Genomic DNA, 26,531 nt, shown 5'->3' on the forward strand with positions numbered 1-26,531 from the left:
CCGGGGTGTGATGCCCTGGGCCTACATTGCGCTTGGGGAAGAATCGCGCCCTGCCAGATTGGGGCGGGCGCATGAGTGATGAAATGTTCAATGTCGGATAGCCCATGTTTTGCAATAAACAAACGAATTCAATGTACGTGGTCACGATGCAGTGAGGTGTGAAGTTGAGGGCAGAAAATGTGATCTTGACTTAAAAGGGGGGTATCTATCTACCGTGACGAATTCTAAGTGAACTTTTGATGTGTCTTTTACGACAGCCCCATCTATCTAAAGAGAAGAAGCCAACTGTGAAAACTTTTTTTTGCTTTTCCATGAGTCCCTTGTTCCCAAAGTGCCAAAAGTCTTTCTGCCAACCCAAGTCCTGTGGTTTCCTTTTTTGGTTCCTTTGTATGGGGTTTGCTTTCATGTCGCCAATGAAGACATGTCTCCAATGGAGATGGTGGTTGTGGTGGTGATAGTAGTCGTACATTCATTAAGGGTGCTTTTTTTTGTGTTTCCTTGAAAAGGTATCTTTTTTTTTCGTTTCAGTCATTCATCGTGAATTGTGCGTGCGTGATGAACGCAAGCAGGACACTGCCTCTTTGTATTTGTATCAGCAGCAGCTTACTGTCCGGTGTAATGCCGCCACGACCAATCCCCATACTAGGGCAGATCAGTCGGCAGCGACTCTGTGGGGGTAGGGGCGGTGGGAGAGGCTCCCGTCATGGGGGTGTCGGGGACGGGAACTGGGGAGGCTGAGGCCACGGGGACGGTGGAAGGGTGTGGCGGAGCGTGAGGGTGAGGGGGTGGAGGTGTGCTGTGGCCGGAGCTGGAGGCCGTGACGGCGTGGTGGTGTCCATGGTCGCCTTCCTTAGGGGGAAGCAGGACATGGCTGCAAAAGTGCAGTTCGAGGGAGCGTGAGGTCTCTGGGCTGAAGGCGCAGGTTTCGAGCTTGCGGACAACATCGTCGTCTAAGAGAGGCGGTCAGCTTACTTCTCATAATCCAAGGAAATTCAAACTTACACTCGAGGTTCAGGGCCTGGAAGAACTCGGCCATGATGTCAAAGTCCGATTCGCCGAGGTCGACGACGCTGAGCCGGCCATCAAGTGTCCGGAACGTCTTGGGATGAGACTTTCGAAGCGTGAGAAGCATCTTCAAGAGGTCGGCAATGTCCCGGCCCTGGTTGACGTACATGGTGGGAGGGCGGTCGAGGGGCCAGCGCTGGCGGAAGTCGTCCATCTCCCACACCTTGAAGGTCCAGGTGGTTTTTTCCAGGCAGTGGAGGAGGATGAGGATGGAAAGGTACACGTCAAAATTGATCTTGGCCTTGCCGTTTTCCAGGCAGCGCTGAAGCTCACTGATGAGCTTGTTCGAGACGTTGTTGGCCTTGCGCTCCGTGGCGGCGGATAGCTGGAAGGTGATGAGGTTGTAAATGTCCTGGTCGTCGGTGCCGGCAAATTCTTCGGGGCCAATGGGTACGACGACGCCCTGGCGCTCTTCAGATATGCACCAGCCTCGCTCTCGGTCGAGAATTTCAATGAGACCCCAGAGCTCAATGGCGAGCTTCAAGTTCTTGCCCGTCGCCTTGTTGTCGGGAAACTTTTGCGCTGCCGCCAAGACGACTTGCATGAAGTGGGAGGGCTCGCGCTCGATAAGCGTCGGCAGAATCAACTTCAAGAACTCCTCCATACGGGCGGGGAGGTCCTCCTTGTCTTGGTCAATCATGACGACTCGAAAGTCCGTCTTTGTGTCTGGGCTCGCCGTCTGCTCTTCCGTCTCGCCCTCGGCTACAGGAGGCTGCGGGCGGGGGGTAAGCAGAGCGGCGAGCGTCAGGCTCGGGCTATCCTCCCACAAAGAGACGACGAGAGAGGTGCCGTTGGAGAGCAACTGGTATTTCTGTCTGGCGTGCTTGACCCTAGTCTGCGCCAGGACTACTATCAAGGCGGCTGAGTAGAGGGTAAGCTCTTGGTTCAGACGAGTGCGAACGCAGGGGTAGGTCCAGTGACGCGGGCCTTGGATCTTTCGGCATTGGTCGCAGGGATCATTGGTGCCACAGGTCTTGCGGAGAATACGGCATCTTATGCAAGCGCCCTTCTTACGAGCGGCCTGGACCTCCTTGCGCCGGAGCGGGTTGTAGGCCTTGCGCTTGTGCTCGCTCTGCGTTCCGTTGCCGATTGGCATACGAGTGCCGCCTCTGTTGGGAGGAGGCAACGTTGGGGCCACGTGAGTTGCTACTGTGGGGATGTGGTTCGTAGTCATGTAAGTCATCTCGCCCCAGGGTTGTTGAGGTTGTTGCTCTGGTTGCTGAGGCTGCTGGAGTGGCTGAGGCATAGCTTGTACCGGGAGGGATTCGATAGGGACAGCGGCGTCTGGCTTGAGTGCCTCATTTGATCCCATCACAGGGCTGGCGACCTGAAGCGGTTCGCCGTGCTCGGCAGTAGGCAATTCAGGATCCATGAGGGAATGAGTAAGACGGGCAGTGGCCGCGGCAGCGACGGTGAGATCTGATGAATCCAAAGGCGGGTCGTTTGGATGCTGAGTGGCAGCCTGCAAGTGTTCCATCTTTTCTTCAGTAGTGAGGAAGCTGAGAGGGTTGGTGCTGTCATTTGAGGTGGATTCTGTGAAAGTCAGCTCATCTGAGTTCGCGATCTGAGTTTGAGTCGGAATAATGAGGTGAGATGAAGCAACGCTCCTTCCTTGTGAACAAAGAGAATGAAAGTAAAGAAAAAATGACACACCCTTCCGCTCACGACCAGGTCGATTTTCGTAACTGCAGGGCGGGTTCTCGAGGGTGAATTGCTCTTGGACTTCAAAGCCGATTCCGAGTTGTCGAACCGCGGACTCGGATCGGTCGCGACCAAGTGCTGAAGGCGCCCCCATCTCATTCTCTCCAACTTGTCGCGATGCTTCTGCGAGAGTTCGGAGGGCAGACCAGTTCTCAGGTGCTTCGGGGGCGACCTCGGCGACGGCGACGTCAAGCTGGTTGAGTGGGAGATTCATTGATCGCGGGGCTGATGAGCCGGAGTGAAGTCCGGCGAAACCGAGTGCGGCGTTGATGCGTTCTTCAGGTGTGATGGCTGGGCACTTTTCCGTAATGTGCTTGTGTAGGACCTCGCCTCGACCCTTTGGGAAGTTTTCACCACACAACTTGCAGGTGTGAGGGTATCGGTTGCTGGAATCAGGAAGTTTGGGGCCCCGGGTGAAATATTCCCCCACCACGGGGTTTGGTTTTCGACCCATGATGTAGTCTTTGGCGCGTATTCCAGGCTGAATAATCCAAGGGAGTTGCTGTTTTTGGCGCAAACTTGGTTCGTTGACCTCTTACAGCTCGATACTTGAGATTCAGCACACCGCAGAGTGGTGGTGACCGCCCAAGAAATTCTGCCTTCAAGGTCGATATGTAGGAATTGGCAACGGACCAGCAATCTGAGATGCCGAGGCGATTGACTGTTCGATACGGAGCAGGTCAGAGACGCCACCGGTCAAGAAATGCCTCGCCAGGCTTTTACCAGTGGGCGACAATGAACGATAACGTAGGCTGGACCGGCGCGATGCGATGCGATTCACAGATTCTGCCACGGCTCACCGACGTTGGAAGCGACAAAATTCTCACACCGCTTCCCATGTCGGATAAATTTCGTGGTGGGGCCGAGCAGACCTTTCTGGTCACGTGAGAACCCCACCACAAAGTCTGTCACCACTGCGTAAGTACCTAAGTACCTTGGAGTGTGTGAGCCACGAGAGCTTCTTTCGATGTTTTCCCCTTCATACATGCCAGATTCTGTAAGTGCACTCGACGAAATGGCTTTACGTTTTTAACGGCCTTCATGTTTTGATGAAGAAGAAGAGCTGTGAGGGAAGGCATGAGTGTGTGACTGGAGTTGAAATTCTGTCTCAACATTGAGCTTGATCTTAAACTACATACACGCCATTCAAGGTGACCAAGCTTGTTTTGACACTGGTACCTTCGAAAGAGCTCTTTAGATCTGTCATCTCAGAAAAGATAAATTGAGCGATGCTAGACACTCACTTTAGATAAGAAGTAAACCCGGCCATCCGAATGATGCACCTTGAACTCCAGCTCTAGATTCAAAGGATGCGAAGCCCGCACTGTTCAGATCTAGCAGATGTACACGTGCATTAGCAAAGTCGCATCATAGGCCCTCACTTGGTCGAATCACCTCCTGCATCGTACAGCAGCGGCCAGCCTGAGCTCTTCCAGTCGTAATGCTGAAGGGAGATGCGAGGAAACATAGTCAAAATATGCTACTCCCGACAACAGATCATCAGTTCACATTCATCTTATCCAGACGTGAGGTGGTCAAGAGGCAGTGGCTCGTGTTCAGTCGTTCCTGAAAAAGGTGGGGGGAGGGGCAGTCCCGTCGGGGGGTGTCTCGGGGGGCCGCGAAGGAGTGGGTCACTCCGGGCACGGGGCCGAATCAAATGACACGGCGGGGGTGACCTCGGCCGCCGTCTCAGATAATAAGAACCCGCCACATGCGCTAGCGTCTGGCTGACCATATCTCTGTTGGAGCTGTTTCCCTTTTCCCCAATGAACTTGAGTCTCGGCATTTTGGGGGCCCCTGATCTTCGTAGCCAAACTCAATTCCACAAGATGCCTGTCAACCTGTTGGTTCACAATATACTTTGAGCATCTTATTCTAAGATTTTCGGGGCAGAAAGTCTACTTTCCGCAACCCTACCTCAAGTTCCAACAAGAGCGACGTTTCCCATGCACGATACCCCGGACAATTAGATACTAGAACCACTTTACCACATGTTGGGGGTCGCATCCGTCTTTTCCGCCCCCCTCGGCCGGGCGCCTACGGTTCTAGCTAGACCAGGGGGGAGCTACGCGACGGCCGAGCGTGATGTGGGTTACGATGCCACGCTCCCCCCTTGTGACGAACCAGTCAAAACACCAAGACCTTTGCGCCGCTACCATGGCATTTCCATGCCGAACCGCATCCAAGCTTCTGGTTGTTTGCCCGTATTCACCTATCTCCTTTGTGTGTCTTGAAGAGTAATGGCCACACTCTCATCTATCTGCCTTCTCTCACACACTCTCTTTTGACCTCACATCTTTACGGGGACGTCATCCTCCATCTACCGTCACATCAACGGCTCTGATCCAGTCATAGTCTCTCATTTTGGCACGTTGCATGTCCCTCGTTACCCCCCTCTCCCTCTCACGATCCTTACAGCAACTGGATTTTAGGCCCGTGGAAGCTCCTGCAACGTCGTTTCGTGCCCTCCGCATGAGAGTCGAATTCCTTCGTTTTGATGAGACTCCCCTCATTGTCGTTCATTTGCCTTTTTATCTTGCGTCATCAGATTGAGGTGTCATCGGGAAGTAGATCCAGAGGATCAACTTTGCTCACTGTGTTGATAACAAGAGTATAAAGGTACTGCTTCATCCCGTGTCTTGTATGAGTTTCGTATGAATCGGGTTACTCATCCATAAGAGACCATAATCAAAATGCGCCGAGCCGCTCTACTCCACCTCACATCCACCCTAGTGGCAGCGCAGTCCGCCGACCTAGCCAGCCATGTCCTAACAGACGTGAGGTTCCCAGACTCACACAGAATGCCTCCGTGGAACCACAAGGACTAACAGACACCCAGACCGGCTCCGTGGGAGGCGGAAACACCTTCCCGGGCGTCTCCCGCCCGCTGGGCATGGTCAAGCTAGGCCCGGACCTCGAAAACGGCGTCGACGCCTACTCAGGCTACCTCCCCGCCGGCAATGTCACCGGCTTCTCCATGCTCCACGAGTCGGGTACCGGCGGGGCGCCCAAGTACGGCGTCGTCAACCAGATGCCCGTGGTAGGCGTTCTCGACAACCCGCTCCAGGTTAACCAGAGCACAGATACCCGGGCCCGGCCGGATGAAACGGAGCTCGGGCATTACAGGGCGTTCCTCGGCTCCGGGGTCGTGGTGGAGTTGGGGGCTTCGGAGAGGGCTGGGATGTATGCGTACACGTTTCCTGGGAACAATGGCAGTGGCGCGAGCAACAATATCATTGTTGATGTCTCGCATGTTCTGCCATCGTACAGGGGGCAAGGTCTTGGGCAAAACTACCTCGGCGGAGGAATCGAGGTATTCGATACCAGCGATGGGGTTCACTACGAAGGATACGGGTACTACGATAATGTAAGTCCATCGCCTTCATGTTCTCGAGCCACGACTGAGACCTCGGACCAGGGCTGGAACCGCGCCGCCGAGTGGAAAGTCTTCTTCTGCGGCCACTTTGACCAGCACCCCTCCTCCTTCAAAACCTTCCTCGGCACCGACCTCACATCAGACGCCCTCTCCGCATACGGCAATGAAGCGACCTCGTACGAATCTCGCACGCAGCGCCTAGGTGCCGTCTTCACGTTCGCTGACCCGGCCGTCACCTCCCGCGTCGGCGTATCCTTCATCTCGACCGCCCAAGCATGCCGCAACGTCAACGTCGAGATCCCCGCGGGGACAAGCCTCTCGACCGTCAGGACGGCAACCCGCGAGGCGTGGACGACAGAGGTGCTCTCCAAAGTGACGACGACAGAGACTAACACAACCAAGTTGGACCAGCTGTACACGGCCTTGTACTTTATGAACCTCCTCCCCACCAACAAGACGGGCGAGAACCCGCTCTGGGAGTCGTCCGAGCCGTACTACGATGACATTTTCACCTTCTGGGATACCGTATGTCTCTCCCTACCCTTCTTCCCTCGTGATCCAACATCTAACACACAAAGTTCCGTTGCACCACATCCCTACTCCAAATCCTCCAACCCCAAGCCCACGAAGAATTCATCCGCTCCACAATCGACATCTGGCGCTTCACAGGCTACGCCTCGGACGCCCGCTCCTCCTTCTTCAATGGCGCCGTCCAGGGCGGCTCCAACGCAGACAACGTCCTCGCAGACGCCTACGTCAAGAACGTCCGCGGCGCCGTCGACTGGACGGACGGCCTCGCCGCCATGCTCACAAACGGCGAAACCCCCCGCCACCCAACAACGACCCGCGCGACCCCTCCTCATCCACAAAGGAAGGCCGCGGCGCCCTCCCGGACTGGCTCGACCTCGGCTTCATCTCCCCAACCTACGCCCGCGCCGTCACCCGCGCGGTAGAGTATGCCGTCAACGACTATGCCATCTCCCAAGTCGCGCGGGGCCTGGGCCAAAACGACACGGCGGACGCCTACCTACAGCGCTCCCGCAACTGGCGCAACCACTGGAACGAAAACATGACGGCCCACGGCTTCAACGGTTTCCTCGGCCCCCGCAACGCAGACGGCTCGTTCCCTCTCCCGGCACAAGACCCCCTCGACTGCGGCGGCTGCTACTGGGCCGAGGCGTACTACCAAGCCACGCCGTGGGAATATACCTTCAACGCGCACCACGACGCCGCGCACCTCATCGACCTCGCCGGCGGACCCGAGCTTTACGCCGCGCGCCTGGAAAAGACGTTTGAACCGGGCGGGTACGCAGGCAACACCGCGTTCGGCAACACAATCTTCAACCCGGGCAACGAGCCCTCCTTCGGCACGCCGTACCTCTTCAACTTTGTCAACAAGCAGCACCTCGCCGTGCGCCACGCCCGCTTCGTCGCCAAGTCGTACTACAAGCCCACGCCGGACGGGTTACCGGGGAACTCGGACGCGGGAGCAATGGAATCCTGGCTGCTCTGGAACATGATTGGTCTCTACCCCCTTACGGGCCAGACAACGTTCCTCATCGGCTCACCCTGGTTTTCCGACTTGACCATCGCCCTTGGTGGTGGTCGCGAGTTGAGGATTACCTCGACGGGTGGGTCCGAGGACGTGTACTACGTCCAGAGCCTGCGCGTCAACGGACAGGCGTGGGACAAGACGTGGGTGACGTGGGATGATATCTTTGCCGGGGGCGGGACGCTGGAGTTTGAGCTGGGGCCAGAGCCGGTGGAGTGGGCCTCGGGAGAGCTGCCACCGAGCCCGGCGAGTGTCGTCGGTGGCCAGAAGGAGGAGGTTGCGGCGCTGAGACAGCAACGGCAGCGGCGGTGGCGATAAGAGGAGCGGGACGGATAAGAGGTGATTGGATGAGTTGCTCTGCGGTTGCGATACAGACAGACATGCTTGCCTGTATCACGACAATCATCTGGACCAAAAGCAAAAGCTCAGCCCCCGATAGGGGGCCTACGAAAGATCCAAGGAGGCCCATACCGACCGACCTATGCCGTCATGTGAATGAAGCCTGGATTTTTACAAGAAACGGGACTCGAACCCGTGACCCATGGGAGCGGGGCAATTCAGAGCGAGCTGACATTCCCCGCCACGCCATGGGCCTTGGTGACAGTATCAAACAAATTTCTTCCCTATAGAGGCATGGAGCGTGGGTGAAGGTGGAATACACCAGAGGCGAAGAGAATCTAATGTATATTCATGAAAGGGAAACACCAGCACTGTACCCAGATGTATTGATATACGGCAACCCCAATATCAGCCTTGGTGATGAACAGTGGACTCGTATTCCTCGCAAACTCCTCGCTATGCCAATATTGCTGAAACATAGAACACGAGAGTAAGGGTATCGAACTTATAAAATGCAAAGCTACCTTGTTCCGGGCTCTTTCAGCGGGACTCGCCACCGCTCCAAACATTCTTGTTAATCTCCTCGTCGTCCCCGACACCAAAGTTCTTATTGAAATCGTCTTCTTGCTCGCTCTCTGCCCACGGCGATGCTGTTGCCTCTTGCAAAAGGGGAGACGCTTCCGGCTCGCTGTACGACTTAGAAACACTCGCTTCCGGTTCAGCCTGTTCCTCGGCTGCAGTCGGCTGAGGTGATGGGCTTTGAGGCTTGGATGACGACCCAGAGGCGGTACGATCGGGGGATGTCTCAGCTGCAGCGACTTGCTTCTGTTTTTGCTTCTTTTTCTTCTTGATCGTAACTACGGCTGGCTCGCTAGGCCGAGGAGACACACGTAGACGCTCAACTGTCGACCGTGGCTCGGACGCAAATCCTAAACTTCCCTGAGAGGACATGTACCGTTGGCTTAGGGGGACATTTGCAGTGATGACGGGGTACTGTACTTTGTTAGCAACACTGATCGTCGTCATGGCATTCTTTCGGTACTCACATTCCAATCACCAAACTCTAACTCGCGCGCCTTGCCGTAGAGACGCTCATCGTCGTTGTCAATCTCAGGCTCGCCGGTGAGACCTTCATTGAAGGTGCCGTTGGCAGAGTTGTACTCTTCACTCGGACCGCCCGCAGTTCCTTGGAGCAAGGGGTCGCGTTCGTTCAAGTTGCGATTCGTCTGGCGATCGACCTGACCGGGTGTCGGGATCCAATACTTTGCCTTGCCACCTCTTGTGTACCGCATGCCCTCGTCGAGTCTTCCCAACCTGGCGCGAGACTCTTCATGCGCCATGATCTTGTCGCCCGAGTCGAAAAACCGGTAGCCATACTTGTCGCCCATGAATGTTTCCTTTGAGTCCTCAATGAGATCTTTGACACCAAACGCATCGCGGAACGCAAACTTGACGGGCATCCGTGCCGAGGAAACCCTATTATCCGCGAAATCGTGCCACGAAAAGGCATACCAGTGGGCAATAGCGAACGCTGGCATCTCGATACAAATCAGGGCGTCCTGGATGGCAGCGGCCAAGTTATCGGGGCTGTACCCCTCGACATTGTCTGGGATGGCTCCGAGCCAGACGAGGATAGACAGGAAGAACCCTTGCCAGTACGAGGCAAAGATGATGAGCTTGACGCACAAGAACTTGGGCACCGGACGGAAGGGCAGCAGATCATCATGCATGCAGACCCAGAACAGGCCGAGTGAGTACAGACTGATGGTGACGCTGAGGTTGTAGATGATGCCGCTCCAAAGGTAGCCCGACTCCACGCCAATGTAGCCCTCCTGGTAGGTATCTGTCGCCTTCATGATGACGGTGGCTAAAGCCAGGATGGGTTTCAACCACGCGTACTGCAGAATGCCGCGCTTGATGGCGAGGAACGTGTGAGGATCGGAAATGTCGACACGGGGCAGCACATGATGCATAGGCCACAGGTGGGAGACTGGCTCGCGGCCGTGGGTCATGATGATCAGAGCGCGTTCTCCGCTGAGATAGTTGATAAGGAGCTGGAAGAAGGTGTAGATGGTGAAAGCCTGGCTCTGTTAGCACTTGTGGGACATAAAGTGCCACCAAGCTATATTCACCTCGTAAATGTCTCGGACAGGGTCGAGGAAAGACGAAGCCTTGATAGAAACCATGCTTGTCCAAGACGATATCGAGTATATGGGGACCCTTTGTTCGTTAGACTCTGGTGCTTATCGTGTTCTCACGGGACAGCCAACGTACATGAGCAAGATTCGAACGACATATCGCTGGAGGAGTGGTTTTCGATAGTTCTTCCTGCTAGGCGTCAGCTTTCGTTGGAGGGGGAGCGCGGGCGGGATAGGTAGCATACGACTGGAGGAAGATGGATCTGCGAGTTGCTCATTAGCCTCAGTTGCGCCAGTTAGGGCAGCACGACAAGGACTTACATGGCTGACAGGAAGGTGGCTATCAGGGCGGCGACACCTGCAACGATGATGGTGGCCGTGGTCAGCTTCTCGCCTGTGCCGCCCGCCATGTTGACCTCGAGGCGGGACATGGCGAAGGGTGGTGTTTGTTGTGTTTAAGGAATGTCGTCTACCTCATGGCTGTCGGAGGACGAAGTTCAGGAGAGGCAGAGGGCGGAACAGCAAGCTTCAAGCTCGGGTATGGACGTGGCAAGGCGGGGAAGCGAAGAAGATGATTGTCAAAGAGACCTGGAAAGAGAAAGAGAGAGAAGATGACGACGGCCGTGCTGCGAGGTTTAGGTTGTCATGAGCAGCTCGTGACAGGTGCGTAATTCGGTACGTATGCGCGGCTCAAGGCCCAAGGTGGAAAGGTCAAGCTGCAGACGCCGTACTTTAGCCTGGGGGTACGTCCCTACCTAGGTACTTAGCATACAACACAGGTACGTACGCGGGAGGTGACAGCTGCGCATCATTCGCGTGTGGCCAATGACTTTGCATTAATTGTTAGGGAGGTCCATACCGGCAGCTCCCCTGAAGCTTTGGTTTCACAGCGTGCTTGAGCGTGTGGGGTAGCAGTGAACACCACCTCACAGTGACCCTCCACTGACCCGCCCATGTGTCCACCGCCCATACCGGGATTGACCTCCGCTGCTGGGCTGCTGGGGGGTGCGGAAGCTACGACCACAGCTCCGTCAGTGGGCCACCTCCTGGGGCACGCGGGTTGTCATTAGCGCGAGACACCCGGGCCCCGTCGTTGGGAACGCTCGGCGCGACTTGGAAATGCGACTGGGCTGCTAGAAAGTTACTGGCCTGTGATCCCACACCAATTCAACCTCAACCGCATCGCACACATTGCGCATGCTTTAATGTTGCGCTGTCTCACCGATTCCTCACCCATCCGACTATCCGATCCTACTCTGTACAAACGATACTCCCGATACCCCTAACAGCATCTACCGCGTCCTACGAGCATACCGTCACCCTACGAACCTACCATCACAACACCAAGCGAGCGACGACGAAACCGCGACATGGCAGTGGGTGGACGAGGACAGCTCCGACGTTGATGCTAGCTGAGGCATTGTTGATTCGTCGCCGTCAGGATGCCGCAAGAAGGGGAGCCGAACCCCACGCCGACCGAGACTCCGGCCTTTCGATGGGAGTTTCTCGTATACTTGATCATATGCGGTGCTCTCGCCGTCTTCTTCCTCCTCTACTTCAACAGAGCCTTTGGATCGCTCCTTTCGTGGGGCATACGAACCTACACATGGCATCGCTACCGACTCTACATAGACATACAGGCCCTCCAGGTCTCGCTTCTTGGTGGACGTATATTCTTCACCGGTCTACGATATCACGGCAATAACGAGACGTTCCTGATTCAGCATGGCTACGTTACATGGCGATACTGGCTACGGCGAGTGCGCGAGGTGGACATAAAAGCTTCAGCACAACAGCAAGCTGAGCAGGCTTCTGCCGGGACAAACGGACGACACTCGAATCTGCCCTGCCGAGTTACAATGTCCCTGGTTGGCCTGGAATGGTTCATCTACAACCGGAGCCCTGCCTATGACAGCGTTCTGGCTGGCCTCAAGGAGCCAACAGCGACTGCCGAGAACGTGTCGACCGCTTTCGAGTCCAAAGACGAAAACGCTTCGCTGAGAAACCGAGGACAGAGGACGACCGAGAAGCCGGAGCCGTCGCTAGATTCCGCAGAACACGAAAAGCAGACATCTGGCGCGGCTCTGCTGTCGAGAATTGGCAACACCTTTGGACGCCGTGGATCTTCGGCTAGTCAGACTAGTACCCCCTCCGATGGCCCGGCTGGCAGCAACGATGATGTTCAGGCGGACTCGGATTTGCCATTTCTCCTGCAGCTCTTCCCCATCTTTGTGACATGCCAAAAGGCAGCTGTAGTCATGGGAAACGACAACACCAAGGCCATATTGATTGTCAAGGCCGATGGGCTCTCTGGTGAAATCGATGCCTCAAAGACGTCCACTCCGGACCCGTATAGGCAGAACTTCAAGATCAAGTTCCAGCACCCAATCGTAGAGATGCGGGAGAACGACGACTTCAAGGAAGACCAGGCGACGAGGGCCAGCCGCGAAAAACAGGCAGCCCAGGAGCCTAGTCCTACGTACAAGACTTCATTCTTCCGGCGGCAGAGACGCCGCACGCTGGGGACACTGCGCAACTTGGTGCCGTATTGGCGGAAATCCGTCGAATCCTTCTCTCTGGGCTCGCGCAGTCCGCTCACCACCGCGGTGTCCCAAATACCTGGCTCCAACCAGTGGCAAGGGTTAGCCCGCTACTTGGACGAAGATGAGCAGGATTCGAGGTTGCGGTGGGCAGGCGTCGAGTATGCTGCCGAGTCCACCGTGGTAGACAGCCCCGAGGCGACGCTGACCATCTACTGGGATGTCGTAGGCAAGGTAACGGCCGAGGCGGCGAGCAGACGTTCAAAGGAGAATGCTGCAACGTACATCAACGGCGACGAGGCTCCCGGATGGGGCATGAGTCTTGCCATCAACGGCGGCGTGGTCAACTACGGGCCTTGGGCAGACCGACACCGAGCGGATCTTCAGCGTGTCTTCGTTCCCAGCTTGTCAAAAGACGCCGTTCCCGCGACGCCTTTGGAAGAGGGCGCCTACCGCGTTCCCACGCAGTTCAAATTGTTTGTCGAACTGCTAGATGAGGTGACGCTGCATATCCCTATTCGAGAGGACTCGAAGAATTGGAAGTGGAAGGGCAAAGAGCCGCCCATGAAAGCTCCGCCTCAACCGATGAAGCGCAAGCAGAGAAACCGTGCCAAGAAGAACACAAAGACAGACGCGGCACCCACCCGTCCCGGAGGCTGGCTCGACTTCATCGTGCCTGGCAATTCCACGATATCCTTCACCATGGACATGCTTGCCAGCCAAACGGGGTACCAGATGAAGCTCGACGTCGACCTGCCCAGTACCGAGCTCGCGACCAGCGTGAACCACGAGCTTCTCTGGCGTTCAGGGCCTCAGCGTATTTCCTGCGATCTTTCCACCCCCCTAAAGTGGAATACCCTCAGGACGTGGTACTTCAACATCGTCACAGAACAAATGGAACTCTTTATACTGAGAGACCACGTCTTCCTCATCATTGACCTGGTCGACGACTGGGCATCCGGGCCACCGGCCGAGTATCTTGTCTTCACGCCCTTTAGATATTACCTCAATCTCGAGCTCCGCGACGCAATGCTTTACCTAAACGCCAACGACGGCAATATCATCAACAACCCAACTGATCTGGAGGACAACGCCTACGTCATAGCCAAAAGCCCTTCCCTCATTGTAAACTCGTGCATCCCCATTGACAAGTTCCGGCCAAGCATGAATACCGTACCCTTTGTTCTGAGTGCCGAGACGTTTTCGCTGTGGCTACATGTGCCTCCGTGGAATACGCAGGGCACGTTTCTCACATCAAAAGAGATCGGTCATGGCGAGAACTTTGAGGTTGACGGGAAATATCACTACAACGCCACGACATCGCCGGCCAACATTGATACCCTAGAAATCAACCTTAGTCTCCAGTCCCCCACGGCAACAATCTACGGATTCATCATACGATATGTCTTGGTTCTCAAGGACAACTACCTTGGTGACTACATCCACTTCAAGACGCTCGAAGAGTACCAAGACCTCTTGCAGCTCAAGGAAAGCAACCCGGATGCAGAGCTCGCAAATCGCCCACCTCCGAAAAAGTCCAACGACTTGGACGTAATTATGAGCGTAAAGATTGACGACCTGCGCCTGCTGTTGCCTGCCAACCTCTATTCCAGCCAGCGCAATGTTCAGGTCGAGACTGCCGGCCTCTCCTTGGACCTCCGCTTCACAAACTACTACATGGACCTGCAGGTCAATCTCAACCCCCTGAACCTGTCTCTCGGAAACGCACAGTCAGGCTCGGAAACACCCATCAGCGCAGTGTCCAGTACCCAGCTATTCATTGACGGCCTCACCATCTACGGCCACCGTCTATTCGGGCTTCCCCCGAGCGAGCCAACCTACATGTGCAATTGGGACATTTCCGTCGGTACCGTATCGGGAGAGTGCTCTGCCGACTTCTTGACGGCACTCATGGGCGTGGGCAAAGGATTCGCATTCGAATTCGACGATGACGAGAACGCCTTGATACCGCTCTCTTCCGTCATTGTATACGACGTCACTTTCCTGAGGGTGGCTGTTGAGGCGGTCCGCGTCTGGTGCCACGTCGACGAAGCGGCATTCTTGTTCTCGACCGGTACCCTCGACATCAAGTTCAACGACTGGGCCCGTACGCACTACTCTAGGCGAGCCGACATTCGACTCCCGGATCTTCAGGTCTCATGTGTGAATTCAGAATCGGCAATGAGACACAAATGGAAGTCTCAGCACGGCGTCGAAACAGACGCCTTCTTCCAAGCCAGTATTCGCGTGGCCATTATTGGAAGAAAGTTTCATTTCTCTGAAGAGCGCAAGCTGCAGCAGGAGCTCATCCGTCGCGAGGATCAACGGGCTGGGCGAACTGAATTTCTGCTTCTACCGGGCATCTTGGAGGAAACGCTTCCTGACCAGCTTGACCCGCCGGCCCAGGGCTTCCCGCCGGTCCCGCACCCAACGGTCCTGGACGGCGTCGAGGGAGACCAGCGGTCTTTTGATAGTCGTTCGGCCTTTAGTCGATCTCGACCTCTCCGTCACAAGAGCTCGTTTCTATCCACGTCCACCGCCTCCAGCACTAGCAGTGTGGTGAGGCCCAGAAGCTCTGTGAGATCACGAGCAAAGTCTAGGCAGTCAGACATGTTGCACCCGGACAGCTCTGAAGCAAAAAGGGGTGGGCAGCACCAGCGAGACGTTTCTACGTCGACCGGCCGACACTCGGCATTCTACAGCGCCATTGGAGACGTGAGAGATGCAAGCCACCACTCGTCGGTGGCCTTCTCGAGCCAATTCTACACTCCGCCGTTTCCCCTCGAGAGCGTTCGGCCTGATACGTCAGAGGCTGTCATGCAAAGCATCGAGGAAGACGAAGCGTCCGCCTTTGGATTCTCTGAATTTGGTCTCGACGACATTGACCCAGACTCTCTGACCGAGGATCGTGCTCATAACAGCATCATACTGGAAATTCCGTCAGGCGTCACTGCGTTCTTGAACCCCTCCGCTGTCAAGAATGTGTCGCTATTACTCGCGGCGCTACAGCCGAGTGATCCAGATGATATCCTAGACGCACTACAAATATCATCAATGACGGAAATCTTTGATCTCCAAAAGAAGAGGAAGGTTGCCGGCGAAATCACCGATGTACTCGTCAGGGTCCCAAAGGCCAGCATACGCTTCCTGAACTCTTCCACCGTCGACCGCATGAACCCCGGCGGAGAAGAGCAGGACCAATACGATGTGACCGTGTCAAGACTATCGCTGTGTCTTCGCTCGATCGACGCATGGAAGGACCCGTTGAAGCCCGTTGAGAGCAACAAGAGAACCTCCGTGCTGTTGAAGCTCGGATCTGCCGAGGTGTCAGCCTCAGAACGGCTTTCAGGGGCTGAAGAGAACCAAGCAGCCTTTATGGCGCAGATTGAAAGCGTCATGGTATCACTAGGCTCAAAAGACGTCACGTACATTGACGCAGACATTGGCAGCATCAAGAGCAGCACGGCATCAGAAAAGATCGAGTACCTTGCTTCACTCATCCACAGGACCGGAGTTGTCGCTGCGGAACTGGGAGAGGTGCTGGGCCAGACAATGTCTCGACACGAAGACCGCATCAAACACTTCGTCTACAAGCTCATGACCGAGGGGCATCCCATTGGTGACCCATCCTTCTTGACTCGCCCATCAGCAGTGTTGCGATCTGCCGAGGAGCATCTACGCACCTTTGATTCGTGGAAGATGGCTGCGAGACTGCGTCAAGTCTGGACACACCTGCCTGCGGCCTTCAAAGAAGACCTGCACTTGAGCTGCCTCGCGGCATCAGCCTCGCCACCGGCTGATGCTGCGCAGCGCGTTATTGATGCTTTCCAACGATGGCGCAGCTGGGACCTGTCCGACGTGGCCAATTCTTCACTGATCAAGCATGTCTTCGGAGCGGTAAAGGTGGACGACAAACCCGCATCGCCCGATCTGCCGATCCTGGCCGCCCTGCGCCTCAAGGACGTCCAATTGCTTCTCGACCCAGGGCCAAAGGAGAATAGAGTCGTCTTCTCTGACTTGACGACGAGGCTGGAGCAAAAGGCAGTGCCAAACACCGATGGAGCAGAAGATGTGTCAAAGAACATGACTGTTCTGAATGTCTATTGTGGCGAAGCTGCCGTCATTCTCAACTGGGAACTGTGCGAGCTAGCCGAGGATGTTTTGCGACTGTACAACAAATCCAGCCGGGCTAACAAACCTCCTCAAGAGCCCAAGAGTGAGCCGAAAGTGGACAACACCTCAAAGCCGAAAACCCAAAATGCATTCCACGTTGTGTTGGCGGTCGGGCGAGGCTCCGTTGAAGTGGACACTATCAACCTCAGCGCCACCTCTCTCGGCCACAACATGAAAGTGTCTTGCCTGGTTGATGCCTATGAAACGACTGGCTCATCCATCAACTTCATCCTCAGCTGCGATGCAGTAACGTCCCGCCTCCATCATCGGTCGGAGCTGCTGGGCATGTTCCAGATCAAGGACCCAAGCATCATTGTTTCCCACGAGCTCTTAGAGACGGACACGACGTCATGCCACACTATCAAATCGACGGCCAGCAGTCGCACCTTGACTTTTGCCGTGAAGCAAGATCCCCTCTATCTCGTAGAAGTCGCCGATTATCTGGTCAAGGACGAGTTGACTCAGATACATAAGCTCCAGAAACAGCTGCCAGAATCTCCAGCGCCGCCCCGCAGGAACAGCATCAAGATTGCCGAGCGTCTGTCTTCCTTCAGGGTCAACGTCGCAATGTTCCTAGACGAGTACCGCATCAGTGTCCCATTGCTGCAGTCAATGACCTACAACATCTCTGGCGTTGTAGCGCGCGCAGCTGTGGCTGCCAACTTTGGAAAGGAACTCATATTTGACTTTGACGTAAAGGAGAACTCTCACGAAGTCCGCATGGACGTCAGAGACCGTCAGCGCAGCATATCGCTTCTCCGTATCCCGCCGACCAATGGTCGCATCGTCAGTCACATGGGCCAGGGGGAGCACTCGGTGTCGGTGTTTGGCTCTGTCGAGCTTATGCAGCTGGACGCCTCTGCGGTCTACAGCCTTTTAACCGCTCTCAACCGACCCCAGATCTCTAGTGCCGTCAACGAGCTTCAAGAGGGTACAAAGGCGATTCAGGGCCACATTAGCGAAATCTTTGGCGAAAAGGCCATCACCAAAGAGAAGCCGTCGCCGCCTGAACCCGACTCGAGTCTCATCTACACCATCCATCTCACCTTGGCCGGGATTGAAGTGTTTGGAAACACGCCCCTCGTGTCTGAAAAGGATCCTACAGCGTGCCTCTCCTTCAAGCTGGACAGAGTGCACCTGGAAGTGGCCAACCGTCACGGGTCTCACGGGCCGATCCTGGCTCAACCAGAACTACACATCAACCTGCGTCAAATTCTCATTGATGTGCAGAAGGGCAGGGACAACGCCATGAGGTCCTGTGGCAGCCTCGCTCTCGGCGCTCTCATCTCGATGAATACGCGGTGCACCGAAGACGGCACCGAAGAAAGGTCATTCAACTTTAGAAGCGACGGTCTAGAGATCGAGCTGTCCCCGGAAACCGTCTCAACGGTAGTGGCCGCTCTAGGCTACATGGGTGACAAGATCAAGGACCTCGATACGTCGCGCGAGCTCGAGTACCTGCGCAAGATCCGACAGACTCGGCCTCGCATTGCCATTAATGATCAGGAAGAGGCAGAGGAACCCGACATCATTGACTCGTTCTTGTCGTCGATTGTGTACCGCTTCGAGGTGCGCGACACGCAGATTTCATGGCTCGTTGGCGACCCCTCGGACGAGCTACTACCGTTGGCGGGCAGCAAGGAAGACCTCATTCTGTCCGTTCAGCTTGTCAGCTTCGGGACACGCCAGACCAAATCAGCCAGGCTCTCCATTGAAAACTTCCAGCTCCAGATGGTCCCTCCCGGCCAGGACAAGAGTCTCAGATCGCTTCACTCGGCGCTGCTTCCCGAGGTCGTCTTCAACATCGCCTACGTGTCCAATCCAAACACCCGCAGCTTGGCCTTCCAGGCAGTGGGCAAGTCGCTCGACCTCCGCCTGACCTCGGGCTTCATCATTCCTGCTGCGATCCTCAAAGATTCCATCAGCCTTTCCATGCAGAACGTGCAGAGAGCGTCTCAAAACTGGACTACCGGGACCGCACCGCCCAAGGTCGAAAAGGTGGACGAGATCAAGGAACCGGCGCCACCGCAGAGAAGCATACTCGGCACAAAACGGCTAGAGTCTCTGCTGGTGGACGCTGACTTTTCGGGTGCCGTGGTCTATGTATCAGGAAAGAAGCCAACAGACGGACTCCGTGGGAGCTCCAGGACCGGACGGCCTTCATTGGCAGGCAAGTATGGTCAGTTCAGCACGGATGACACGGGAAGCAGCACTGTTCTCAGATCACCAGGTCTGGCCTGGAAGTTCGAGTATCGCGACAACGGAAACGAAGACCCTTCTTTGTACGGCGAGATCAAGATTGACGCCTCGAGCAACATCTTGTACCCGTCTGTGGTGCCCCTCATCATGGACATGACAACCAGCGTCAAAGAAGTCGTGGGCAAGGACAAGGATACGCCTGCGTCAGCGGCAGCCCAGACTCCGGCAGCAGCGGCGAAGCCCAAGGCTGGCAATGAGGATAATATTCTCACTGCTGATCCAAACGCCGTCATTGGACGTCTGAAGCTGAACCTGGGACTGCGCATCTGCCGTCAGGAGTTTTCGCTAAGCTGTCAGCCCATTGCACGTGTGGCTGCCACGACTTGCTTTGACGATATCTACTTCACCGTCAACACGGTGCGCTCACAGGAACAAGGCAACTTCTTTTCCATCTCAGGAGCCTTCTCCAAGCTGCAAGCGTCCGTCCAGCATGTATATTCGCGAGAGTCTACAGGAAGCTTTGACGTCGACTCGATCGTGCTGTCGCTGATGAACAGCAAGCATGTTAGCGGAACGAGCGGCGTGTCTGCCATTCTCAAGGTCAGCCCGATGACCGTCTCCATCAACGCCAAGCAGCTTCAAGACTTTTTGCTGTTCCGCGAAATTTGGTACCCGACGGAGCTGCGGAATACCACGACGGCTCCGGTCGCCAAACTCAACACGGAAACATCACAACAAGGCCACTTGGTGCAGAGATATCAGCAGGTGGCCGCCACAGCAGCGTTCCCCTGGACGGCGACCATTTCGATAACATCTCTTGATGTCAGCGTAGACATGGGTCAGGCCATTGGCAAGTCGGTCTTTGCCATCAAGGAGTTCTGGGTCTCGTCAAAAAAGACGTCGGACTGGGAGCAAAACCTGTGCCTGGGCTTCGAAAAGATTGGCATAGACTGCACAGGCCGGTTGAGCGGCTTCATCGCACTGCAAAAGTTCCAGCTGCGGACATCCATCCAGTGGCCAGAGCGAGAGGCGGCGCTCAACGAAACGCCCCTGGTACAAGCATCCATTGGATTCAGCCAGTTCAGGGTGAAGGCCGCCTTTGACTACCAGGCGTTCCTCGTCGCCGACATAACATCTCTCGAGCTCCTCATGTACAATGTTCGACGCAGTCTCGAAGGCACCGGTGATAGGCTCGTCGCCATCTTTGACGGAGACGCAGTGCAAATCTTTGGCACCACGACGTCGGCAGCACAGGCCGTATCGCTCTACCAAGCGTTCCAAAAACTCATACAGGAGAGGCGCGCCAACTTTGAAATGTCGTTGCAAGAGATTGAGAAATTCATGAGGAGGAGATCCTACCAAAGCGCCGCCTTGTCTCCCCATCTCACAAGCGCGCCAAAGCTTCCAGCCGAAGACACGCTGTCGAAAGCGCCCATCTCGCTGGATACAGATGTTGTTGTTACACTTAAGGCACTGAACTTGGGCGTGTTCCCGAGCACATTTTCGGATCATCAAGTGTTCAAGATGGAGGCTCTCGGCGCGGAAGCGCGATTCGCGGCCAGCATCGAGCAGCGGCGCGTCCACAGCATCTTGGCACTCACCCTCGGACAGCTGCGGATCGGACTCGCGGGTGTCAGGAACATTGAAGCGCCCAAGACGCTCAGCGAGATCTCCGTGGAAGACGTTGTCGAGCGAGCCACGGGATCGCGCGGCGGAACCATTCTCAAAGTGCCCAAGGTCGGCGCCGTGATGCAGACGTGGCAGACACCAAACCGCAACCGCATCGACTACATCTTCAAGAGCGCGTTCGAGGGCAAGGTGGAGGTGGGATGGAACTACTCGCGCATCAGCTACATCCGCGGCATGTGGGCGAGCCACGCCAAATCGCTGGAGCAGACGTGGGGCAAAGAGCTTCCGCTCACGGCGGCGCTCACGGCGATCAAGGTGACGGGCGTACCGGACGCCGACACGGAAGGGGGAGGAGGAGGAGGCGACGGGCATGCGGGCGGGGGACCGTCGCAGCAGCAAAAGATCACGGCCGAGGTCAACGTTCCGCAGTCCAAGTACGACTACGTTGCGCTGGAGCCGCCGATTATCGAGACGCCTCAGTTGAGGGACATGGGCGAGGCGACGCCGCCGCTGGAGTGGATCGGGCTTCACAGGGACCGGTTGCCGAATCTGACGCACCAGATTGTGATTGTGGCGTTGCTTGAGTTGGCCGGGGAGGTGGAGGATGCGTATTCAAAGATTCTGGGGTCATGAAGGGACTTTGGTCTTGAAGATGGGATGGCGAAGCCGCAAAGGGCCACGGCGTTGAGTCACTCGGCAGACAATCGTTTTCGGCGTTAAAGGAGTTTAGCATTTGGGTCGTTGGACCTTGAGCATCACTACGGCACATTGGGGGATACCATTCACGCATCGACTTATTAATCAAAACATCATATTGTTCCCACGGCGACTGACACACCCGGACTTGTGAGTGACGAGCCCACTATAGGATGAGGCGCATGCAGTGACAGGCAGAAGTGTAAATAAGCATCCTGACGAAAGATAAGTAGAGAGGCGAGGTTTGCTTTGACGGGACGAGCCAGACCGATATATGGTTCGCGGCTTTGGATGCCGGTGAGTCGTGGTCCGGTCGGGAAGTGGCAGTCGCAGGTGTGGGTACCATGACGGCGTCCCGATTAGGCTGACCGAGAATCTGCACATCAGCCAGTCCGGCCGGGTGTCTGATCTTCCGCCACCCCGGATGATTTGGTCTACCGTCTCACTGCGGGCAGAGTAGGTAAGCTTTGTAGGGAGGATTCATGGCCAACGCCGACTCCGTCATTGGGTGCTGAAGAGCCCAATTCGCAGCCATGCCGTCTACGCGGGGCGGGTTTGAAAGTGGTGATGGTTGATCTCACCATCTTTGCGGTGCACCAGGGTGGGCTGGCTTTGGGTACAGTGCAGTGCACGGTAGAGGCCAAGCGAGGCGGGGTAGTTTTGGTTGTTTAGATAAGCAGGGAGAGCTCTTTCCCTCAGACCTCTTGAGCTGAGCTTGCGCAGTAGAGTTTCTTCACTTACTTGCGAGTACCATGGAATGCTTAGCTAAGGTAAGATAGCTTTGAAGCAGTGGCCGTGTACCTTGGCCTGACGGGAGCTTTGTCTAATTCAAACAAGGCGTGTGTCAAATGTGCGTCCAGCTCGAATGGGAGAGCAGTTGAGACGACCTAACTGGGGGTGTTTGGGGGTGTACTGCGCAAGTGGTGAGGTACCGATTCTGGTGCGAGGAGGAGAGGGTTACTGCCCTTTCCCTCGCATAAGGAAGGCACCTGGCACACTGCCCCTCCTTGCACAGACCGGCCGGGTGAAGTGCCCCGAGTAGAGGTCTGGAGCAAATACTGGCTGCGTTTCCTAGTGTGCAAGGTGCTGACGAAAGGCTGGAAGGCTGTTGCTGGGGCACCCCATACCTTCCTTGCCTTGCAAAAGATAATACTGTATGCGTACTGCGGCAGAGGTGACAAGCAGTCAAAGTGAGTGGCGCCACGATTGTTAGTGAGAGAAGAGGCTACAGGTCTGCGAATAACGAAGTGGTAAAGGTGAAGGTGGATCATTGGATGGGATCCAGAGGGCGAGAGGTACGTCCACAGTGCGTAAGAAGAGGGGCAGGAAGGAGACGCCCCATGTGAGGTGTGCCGTGCCTGCCCAAATGCTTTGCAGATGCTGTGGTTGGAGAGGAGAAGGGCGAAAAAACCAGGAAGGAGGGACCTTGAGAGTGGCGGGGTTTTTTTTTCTCTCACACTCTTTTTTTGCTGGTGCCCCACCTACCTTACCCATTTTTTCCCTTCCGGCGGGCCAGTCAGTCACTAACTTTTTTTTTTTCACCTTTCCCTCGGGGCAACCGCCTGCCTCACACGGCCAAGGCAAGGCGAGGACGCACCGGTTCCCTTTTTTTTCCATTCCTTCCCCCTCCCACCTTTTCACCCTTCTACCCCCTCCATCCCATTCACCTCTTTTCGACGATAAAAGAATCGGTAGAGGAGCTCATCAGTTCCCCTGTCGTTTCCTGGAACCGTCGACTTTTCAACCTTTCGAGGCAACCCTCACATCTTCATCTGTCTTCCTTCATTCTCTCCCAGCAGAGAAAAGGATTCAGCACTCTGTGAGCGCGGGGCAGATTCTTCAACCCCGCTTCGCCCAACTTCGACTCTACACATCCCACCCGACACAGAAATTTCAAAGAGCTCGCTGAGCCACCGCCGTCAAGATGGTCAAGTAAGTTATCACAACCCGTCTTACTCTAGTCTTGGGCATAAGCAACATCACGACATGTCTCTTCATCATCATCATCAACACCATCATGGAGCAATGCCTGCACACTTTGCCGCATCGTTGCAGCAAAGCTTTGCTGAGCGCCCATCTCTACCCCGCCCCTCACCTCACCTTACTTTGACCTTCTCCCCTCACTCTCCCTCGGAGTTAAGCTCCCACACACAGCCAAACACCATACTAACCATGCTCTCACCATAGCTTCACCGTCGAGGAGATCCGTGGGCTCATGGACAAGCCCACCAACGTCCGTAACATGTCCGTCATTGCCCACGTCGATCACGGAAAGTCCACCCTCACCGACTCCCTTCTCTCCAAGGCCGGTATCATCTCCACCGCCAAGGCCGGAGACGCGAGAGCCACGGATACCCGTGCCGACGAGCAGGAGCGTGGTATTACCATCAAGTCTACCGCCATCTCCCTGTACCACAACGTCGACCCCGACGATGTCAAGGACATTGTTGGCCAGAAGACCGACGGCACCGACTTCCTCATCAACCTGATCGACTCCCCCGGTCACGTTGATTTCTCTTCCGAAGTCACTGCTGCTCTCCGTGTCACTGACGGTGCTCTCGTCGTCGTCGACACCGTCGAGGGTGTCTGCGTCCAGACCGAGACTGTCCTGCGTCAGGCCCTCGGTGAGCGCATCAAGCCCGTCGTCATCATCAACAAGGTCGACCGTGCTCTTCTCGAGCTTCAGGTCTCCAAGGAGGACCTTTACCAGTCCTTCTCCCGTACCATCGAGTCCGTCAACGTCATCATCTCCACCTACTTTGACAAGTCGCTCGGTGACGTCCAGGTCTACCCCGACAAGGGTACCATCGCCTTCGGTTCCGGTCTTCACGGCTGGGCCTTCACCATCCGCCAGTTCGCCGTCCGCTACGCCAAGAAGTTTGGTGTCGACCGCAACAAGATGATGGAGCGTCTCTGGGGCGACAACTACTTCAACCCCCACACCAAGAAGTGGACCAACAAGAGCACCCACGAGGGCAAGCAGCTCGAGCGTGCCTTCAACCAGTTCATCTTGGACCCCATCTTCAAGATCTTCTCCGCCGTCATGAACTTCAAGAAGGAGGAGGTCGCCACCCTTCTCCAGAAGCTCGACCTCAAGCTCCCCGTTGAGGACCGCGAGAAGGAGGGCAAGCAGCTCCTCAAGGCCGTCATGCGCACTTTCCTCCCCGCCGCCGACGCCCTTCTCGAGATGATGATTCTCCACCTTCCCTCCCCCGTCACCGCCCAGAAGTACCGTGCCGAGACTCTGTACGAGGGTCCCCCCGACGATGAGGCCGCCATTGCCATCCGCGACTGCGATGCCAAGGGTCCCCTCATGCTCTACGTCTCCAAGATGGTTCCCACCTCCGACAAGGGTCGCTTCTACGCTTTCGGTCGTGTCTTCGCCGGTACCGTCAAGTCCGGTATCAAGGTCCGCATCCAGGGCCCCAACTACACCCCCGGCAAGAAGGAGGATCTCTTCATCAAGGCTATCCAGCGTACCGTCCTCATGATGGGTGGCAAGGTCGAGGCCATCGACGACATGCCTGCCGGTAACATTGTCGGTCTCGTTGGTATTGACCAGTTCCTCCTCAAGTCTGGTACCCTCACCACCTCCGACACCGCCCACAACCTCAAGGTCATGAAGTTCTCCGTCTCCCCCGTCGTCCAGCGCTCCGTCCAGGTCAAGAACGCCCAGGATCTCCCCAAGCTCGTCGAGGGTCTCAAGCGTCTCTCCAAGTCCGACCCCTGTGTCCTGACCATGACCTCCGAGTCTGGTGAGCACATTGTCGCCGGTGCCGGTGAGCTCCACTTGGAGATTTGCCTGAACGATCTCATGAACGACCACGCCGGTGTTCCCCTCATCATCTCCGACCCCGTCGTCCAGTACCGTGAGACCGTTGTTGGCAAGTCTAGCATCACCGCTCTCTCCAAGTCTCCCAACAAGCACAACCGTATCTACATGATCGCTGAGCCCATCGACGAGGAGCTCTCCAAGGAGATCGAGGCTGGCAAGATCAGCCCCCGTGACGATTTCAAGGCCCGCGCCCGTGTCCTCGCTGACGACTTCGGCTGGGATGTCACTGACGCCCGTAAGATCTGGACCTTCGGCCCCGACACCACCGGTGCCAACTTGCTCGTCGACCAGACCAAGGCCGTCCAGTACCTCAACGAAATCAAGGACTCCGTCGTCTCTGGTTTCCAGTGGGCCACCCGCGAGGGTCCCGTTGCCGAGGAGCCCATGCGTTCCGTCCGCTGGAACATCATGGATGTCACCCTCCACGCCGATGCCATTCACCGTGGTGGTGGCCAGATCATCCCCACCTCTCGCCGTGTCCTGTACGCCGCCGCCCTTCTCGCCGAGCCCGCTCTCCTCGAGCCCGTCTTCTTGGTCGAGATCCAGGTGCCCGAGCAGGCCATGGGTGGTGTCTACGGTGTCCTTACCCGCAGACGTGGTCACGTCTTCGGTGAGGAGCAGCGCCCCGGTACTCCCCTGTTCACCATCAAGGCCTACCTGCCCGTCATGGAGTCCTTCGGCTTCAACAGTGACCTGCGCCAGGCCACCTCCGGACAGGCCTTCCCCCAGTCCGTCTTTGACCACTGGCAGCCCCTGCCCGGTGGCTCTCCTCTGGACGGCACCTCCAAGGTCGGCCAGATCGTCCAGGAGATGCGTAAGCGCAAGGGTCTCAAGGTTGAGGTTCCCGGTGTTGAGAACGTGAGTTTCCCTCATAAACCTCCATGACTGATCAATGCTAACGAATCGCAGTACTACGACAAGTTGTAAACGCCTTTCCCACGGGTTAATAGAAAATGGCGTTGTGCCTTTTTGGGCATTTATGATGAACTGGGTTTGGTGGATGATATCAAAAATTATGACCCCGTTCTTTCCATAGCTTTCGCGTAGTCTCAAATGAAGACAAGTTCAATATGTAAATGCTGCATTGTGCCCGTACTGTGATGAAGTAACTCGAGTCTGTTGAATCTCAGATCGCCGTGCCATATCCTCCCGAGGCAAGACTGAAATCTGCAGCGGGCAACGGCAGCGGGCAGCAGCAGCGACGCCGACCCTCGCATGGATCCCACTTAGGTTTAAAGTGGGTCGTCTTAGCGAGTTCTGCAAATAAAAGCTTTCAGCCTCGTTCCGA

At 56.0% G+C, this 26,531-nt stretch overlaps 5 protein-coding genes across 5 annotated transcripts; 3 read left to right on the forward strand and 2 right to left on the reverse strand.

Moving 5' to 3' along the window:
* Nucleotides 1-642: 642 nt before the first annotated feature.
* On the reverse strand, nucleotides 643-3,220 carry CPAR01_15804 (uncharacterized protein; the record flags this gene model as incomplete). Its single annotated transcript, XM_060500052.1, has 2 exons — nucleotides 643-950; nucleotides 1,003-3,220. 2 exons carry the CDS (start codon nucleotides 3,218-3,220, stop codon nucleotides 643-645), a joined length of 2,526 nt encoding a protein of 841 aa, XP_060341241.1.
* A 2,239-nt stretch (nucleotides 3,221-5,459) lies between these two features.
* CPAR01_15805 (glycosyl hydrolase family 92) lies at nucleotides 5,460-8,012 on the forward strand (the record flags this gene model as incomplete). Its single annotated transcript, XM_060500053.1, has 5 exons — nucleotides 5,460-5,543; nucleotides 5,606-6,133; nucleotides 6,185-6,667; nucleotides 6,721-6,906; nucleotides 7,014-8,012. The coding sequence occupies 5 exons, from the start codon at nucleotides 5,460-5,462 to the stop codon at nucleotides 8,010-8,012; spliced, it is 2,280 nt and encodes a 759-aa protein (XP_060341242.1).
* Nucleotides 8,013-8,573: 561 nt separating this feature from the next.
* On the reverse strand, nucleotides 8,574-10,602 carry CPAR01_15806 (uncharacterized protein; the record flags this gene model as incomplete). The annotated part of the gene is made up of 5 exons (XM_060500054.1): nucleotides 8,574-9,026; nucleotides 9,080-10,114; nucleotides 10,166-10,253; nucleotides 10,308-10,418; nucleotides 10,493-10,602. 5 exons carry the CDS (start codon nucleotides 10,600-10,602, stop codon nucleotides 8,574-8,576), a joined length of 1,797 nt encoding a protein of 598 aa, XP_060341243.1.
* A 1,011-nt stretch (nucleotides 10,603-11,613) lies between these two features.
* CPAR01_15807 (fermentation associated protein) lies at nucleotides 11,614-21,345 on the forward strand (the record flags this gene model as incomplete). Its single annotated transcript, XM_060500055.1, has 1 exon — nucleotides 11,614-21,345. One exon carries the CDS (start codon nucleotides 11,614-11,616, stop codon nucleotides 21,343-21,345), a length of 9,732 nt encoding a protein of 3,243 aa, XP_060341244.1.
* Nucleotides 21,346-23,332: 1,987 nt separating this feature from the next.
* On the forward strand, nucleotides 23,333-26,170 carry CPAR01_15808 (translation elongation factor aEF-2; the record flags this gene model as incomplete). Its single annotated transcript, XM_060500056.1, has 3 exons — nucleotides 23,333-23,340; nucleotides 23,596-26,101; nucleotides 26,153-26,170. 3 exons carry the CDS (start codon nucleotides 23,333-23,335, stop codon nucleotides 26,168-26,170), a joined length of 2,532 nt encoding a protein of 843 aa, XP_060341245.1.
* Nucleotides 26,171-26,531: the final 361 nt, after the last annotated feature.

This window comes from Colletotrichum paranaense (genome assembly GCF_030867605.1).
Source record: "Colletotrichum paranaense strain IMI 384185 chromosome Unknown Scaffold_21.1, whole genome shotgun sequence".
Classification (NCBI taxonomy): domain Eukaryota; kingdom Fungi; phylum Ascomycota; class Sordariomycetes; order Glomerellales; family Glomerellaceae; genus Colletotrichum; species Colletotrichum paranaense.